The 5,549-nt window shown below is 40.4% G+C and overlaps 1 protein-coding gene across 1 annotated transcript; it reads left to right on the forward strand.

Moving 5' to 3' along the window:
• Nucleotides 1-4,904: 4,904 nt before the first annotated feature.
• RB195_014471 (uncharacterized protein) lies at nt 4,905-5,216 on the forward strand (the record flags this gene model as incomplete). The annotated part of the gene is made up of 1 exon (XM_064204758.1): nt 4,905-5,216. One exon carries the CDS (start codon nt 4,905-4,907, stop codon nt 5,214-5,216), a length of 312 nt encoding a protein of 103 aa, XP_064060639.1.
• Nucleotides 5,217-5,549: the final 333 nt, after the last annotated feature.

Genomic DNA, 5,549 nt, shown 5'->3' on the forward strand with positions numbered 1-5,549 from the left:
CATACATAAAATGCAAAATAGAAGCTTTAATGGCATGTCAACAATCATCCCTTAAGGCTCCCTGAGCTTCTAGATTTATTTTTGTACTAACTGCTACCAATCCCATGTTCCACTCATTCATAGCAGCAATTCTGGAAAGGTTCTCCAAGCAAAAAAATATTCCGCTAAATTTACCTCCCAGTCCAAATTGATATAGGTAAGGATTCAGATTTTAGCACTCACGATGCTCACTTCAGTCCCCCATGTCGCACAGGAGAATATCAAAAACACACAGATAGGATGCCTGACAGATTACCCCAACATCAGGGACAGTGCACTCTTTCGGGAATCACATGTGAGATCCGCCAACTTTCCAAATCACGGATGTAAGCAGCTGTGCTCGAAGCGGCGCGGTGGAGCGTAACGGTTAGGTACGCGGGAGACCTTTGCTAGCGCCATCCATCGCTGTACTTCGCGATGGTCCCATCTTGATCCCAACCGTCAGACCTAGAGCGCTGATACTCCGCTGCTTCGCTCGCTGATGTGCAATTGCACCCACGTCGATTCTAACCCCATCTGCACTGCGATGCTTAGCCTAAGCCTTTGCTTAGATCAGCCACTTACGTAACTGCACCGTGCTTTACGTAGTTTTGACCCCATACTACACATAGTCCACCTCGAGTGTCTTCGACCGGAAAATACGGTATGCGAATACAGATTGCGGCAAGGAAAGGGAATATGCGCCAAACAGAGAAAGTGGATGCGTTGCGACAAACCTGTCGCTCGTACTCGGTCTAATAAATTTGGGGTCGAATCTCCGCCTCCAGACTTTGTGGAATACATAAGTTGTTTGAATTTGCGGTAGATCATCTTCTTTCAGGAAATTTCAATTTTGAAGATAAAGGATTGGAGAAGAGGGTAAAAGTCCATGAACTACGTAACAGAAGATCAGATTTTAGCGATCATACATGTCAAAATTCCAAGATTTAAGGGTTCTCGAGTGTCCAAGGCAACGCAAAATCGCTGTGGTAATATTGACTCGGCGAATTTTTTTTTGTTCCTAAGGTTTGTACAAATGAACAAGTATTATAATGCAATTACGAACGGGGACCTTTTCTCCTGCTTTCAATCGCCAATACTTGTTGTTTTCTTTCCACCACAACTATCAAAATCCTACTTCTTTTTCTGGTTGATAGATACAATTGATCAAGCAGTACTGTACATATACGCATGCGTTAGCGAACTTACGGTTGGTTTGCATGTTTTCTTTTTAAAAACAACAGTAAAGCACTCCATTTCAAGTACACAGCACGTGTGAAAGATGTCGAGAAAGTTCAATAAAAGTTAAATAGTTAATTATGTTTCCCTCGAACAGAACATGTGAAATGTTTCTGTTTTCTAACACAGAATATAATATGACATAGGTAGAACTTCTGATAAGTGAACTTTCTTTCTAGAATTTAGAGCTAATTATAATAGCTAACCCTAGACGCGTCTCGGCATCATCGTCGGTAGTGATGGCACTGTGGAATCGTGGAGCCCAAGATTTAAAAAACAGTTGGACTAAGTAGATATTGAATAGTGTTGTGTCGTTGAGTTCGAGACAGGATAATTTTTGGGAACTCACCACTATTTCTGGAAAACACGCAAATGACAGCAATTTGAAGAAACTTTTAAAATATGATCATCTAAATGTAGAATAATTTACGCCCACTCCGTGTATATGTCCAATAATTGGGATTCACAGTGAGGATGAATTGACAGGAATACTCAACAATGTACGACGATGAGAAAGCAAAGATCGCAGTAGTCACTGCCGAGCAGCGAATCTTCGACTGACAGGTGATTCCTCATGTTTCATATTCGTTGAGCTACATGTGATCCAACTGGCAGCTGTTTCCACCGCTGGAAATCTTCCAGCGAAGAAAAGCGCAAGGAATAGGAAGAAGGATTTGGTCCTGCAAATGCGAAAAAAACATAGATGCTGCCTCAGTCGCATTTGAGAATTGTAGGAAAAGAAATGCTCGACATTGAAGCAGTGGAAAGGAACAAGCTTTTTGAGGTCAAGATCTTGCAAATGAAAATGATTTTTTAATTTCGCATTGAAATAAGTTCAAATGGGAAAGTCAGCATATTAATAGCTGCTTAATCTGAACTGCATGGAAAAGCATTTCTTCGAATGTAGATGAGATGGTGGAAGCTCTGATTTAGCAGTCAAATATTCCAGATAGTCTGGAAGACATCCAAAATGTAGTGCGGACGACAGAAAACTAAATATGACTTCACGGTTCCTACTTCATGCGCCATGGTTTAGGAAAGTTCTCCTGGTGACACAGGTAAGGATTAGAAGCCACAATGTAATGTATGGAATAAATTCGTTATTCTCTCTGATTGAAAAGTAATTAAAAGACGTAGTAAAATGGCGGAAAAGGTGAAAAGAACAGCACGTGCGTCTGAACGTGCGGTGAATAAGGGGAATTTAATAGCTATGTAACGGAACATATGTTGACATATGTATGTCGGTAGGAAGATCTTTTCACGGCAACGTAAATAAAATTAAAACAAATAGATGGAATTTGTTAGTGACATTGAGATTGCAGAAGCGTTCAAAGGAATTTTCTCACATTCCGGACTTACTGTGACCATCTTTTCCAATCTCAAACAAATAATTTCCAATCTCAAACAAACAAATAATCCGGTGCCCTTAACACAAATTTTATTCCAAAAAGGCAGACAAGAAAAAACGGAAAATTTAAAAAGATGTGTGTTCTATAAAATTAAAAATAAGATTTACAAACAATTCCATGCATTCAAAAATGAGTGTTCAAAAGGTACTTTTTTCAAATGTATTATTCGCATGTAAGGAGGTGTCGGAAATAAGATTCTAATAATTTCCCAACACTTTTTAGAAAGTGCTCTCTTCTTTTGTGTGAAGTTAGAGTTTTTAACGTATTTTCATTCTTGTTCTTTCATTTTGGAAAAAAATTGATCGTCACTTGCTGGGCACTTTCTGATTTCTTCTCAATTCTTTTCTGATACTCCTTGGGTACATGAAAAGCCAATTTGTTGAGCTTAATCTCTTCGTCTCTTCAAAAAAGCAGCTTCTAATAAATATTTTTGGTTTGAATGCTATACTTCTAAACACATTATTCCTTTTACTAAGGTATGATCAGCAAACTAATCCAAACCAGAGGAACCTATATTTACTTTCAACAGTAGACACAAATATAAGTGTATTCTAAGCCATACAGAACTTGAAATACATGTTTTTCGACAGAAGAAGGCGAGAAAGAGGATTCTTCTTTCAAAAAATTGTGTCCCGTTGGAATATGTCGGTACCTCCCATTTCCACTCAGGATAACAGTAGCAGAGCTATTGTTACAGTTATTAGGCTATTTTCTGTATTTTTCTAAAAAGAGTGCATTTACGGGAAGCAAAATTTGATATGCGCCCCCTCAGCCCTTCTCAAGATTTGATGGACTTTGTTTTACGAACCCGAGGCTCTCCACACATTGCATTTAGAGAAGGGCTTGTCTGTCATGTAGAGTTGATACACAAGACCTGACAGCATATCACTCTCGTAGCGAAAAGCGTAAACCAATGCGACAATCGGATAGAAAGAGAGCAGGAGAGGTCGCAATGGAAGAGCATGCTCATTTCAAGCATCCTCTTGTTTTTCGGTTCCTGCAATGTATATTTTTTTGACCAACAGCAGAGCAGAGCATGCATGAACGTTGCAGAGTCATCATAAAGGCCGCTTAGCCCAGAAGGGTATTAGTGAATGAGCTTCAGCTACATATATCCGTTTATAATCATGCAATAAACACAAAAACAGACATTCCCTCCGTTTCATGTTATTTGACGAATTCATATGGCAGCAAAGACGTTGCTTCTATCAAAATGACAAAGGATAAAGACATAGTTGTCACTCAAAGAAAGGAAGCATCGAAACACAGACGTTGAATAACACAAAGGTGAAGTTGCGTTCTTTCTTTATCACAGCTGGTCACAAGGAGGAAACTCAAAGGTGACATGAAGTTCTGGATATAATATTTTTCAAAACTGAAATCATTGCTACGCCTTCTGGACTTGTGCTGCATTACCTTGCTCTCTAATTTCTACATCTGCAGCAGTCCGCCACATAGAACCCATACGGCATGTAATTTCAACAGGAACTTCCGAAAGATTAATAAGCTGGACTTCATGGAATTACACCGAAGTGCTAGTCAGCCTACAGCATTCACGTGTCCTCCACGAACACCCATCCTCGGCACAACCATATTCTACGTACAAGTGGTACATGCAAAATGCAGAGGACAACAATATTTTTTATAAAAGAAAAACAGAAATTACAGAGACATAAGTACAAATAACGAAAAATTCTTCTCCCTCTGATTTGTTAAAATGGAGTGAAAGTTGAAAACAAGTGATTAGTGAAAAGATAAATATACTTGCTAAGAATATACTGATTATAATGTCCTGGAATATCTGAAAGAAGATGGAACAACACGCCAATGAAGTTCGGAATGGGAGGAAGCACACCATTTCAAAAGTCACAAGGTCCGCTCCCCATACTAGCATTGTGCTGAAAAACTTGAAACCAAAGGCACGTTTTCACTGAATTCACTCAGGTTAACACCGACACATGTCATGGTAACACCTTGAACAATTTTTATAGAACGGCAGTCTTCAAAGTGAGCAGTAGATAACATGATATTCCATCCATTATCCATTGTGCAGGACAGAGACATCACTTCAAATAAGCTTCATGTGCGTTTAGTGATGAGTTAGATCACTGTCTTACTCGGAAAACATTCCTTTTTGATCCAATCACAGCATATCCTAACTAGATGAAGTTACTAAGTGCGCAGAAATATATAAGACGGACAAGTCGAGTTAAGTTTGCTGACAACCCCTAGATTAGAATGATCAAACGGTCAAGCATAAAATTCACTACTTCCGAGCCAGGCCCTGCTCTCGAGGAGGCCTTGCACCGACTGACCTACCGTAGACACCTTCGCAGCGGGACACTCGCTCAACCCTGTCTCGCCGCTGTCAGTTCTTACGTAACTCGATATTACGCTGAAAGTCCAGGTTTATCCACGCGACTGCTGTTGAAGTCGAATATTTGGCCGCTTACGCAACTACACCGGGCTTCGTTTGCCGCTCAGACTGGAGACGGTCGCTGGCTAGGATGCGGTGATATTCTCGCGGTCATCTGCGATGCGACCAGGTAAGGACTGCATACCACGGAAATCATGATATTGCGATTTCCTCTCTAGCCCATCCACTTGTCACAATATGGCCTCAATAGTTTTACCTCAATAAGTTTCTGTGGACTCCTCATGGACTAGCGCTCGCTCGTTTACAGATGTGAATGTGCCTTGAAAGAAAAATCGTACGGGATGGCCGCCTCCCACGTGATTTTTCAGGACGATTAAGTGGAATTGGGCGTGAACACGCTCAACTCATAATCTACACCACTACCCCCATCTTCGCTCCGAGATCGTAACATCGTCAATTTTGTGGAATGCTGCTTTTCAAACCCTGTTTTACTTCCTAAAGCGTTT

This window comes from Necator americanus, chromosome V (genome assembly GCF_031761385.1).
Source record: "Necator americanus strain Aroian chromosome V, whole genome shotgun sequence".
NCBI lineage: Eukaryota > Metazoa > Nematoda > Chromadorea > Rhabditida > Ancylostomatidae > Necator > Necator americanus.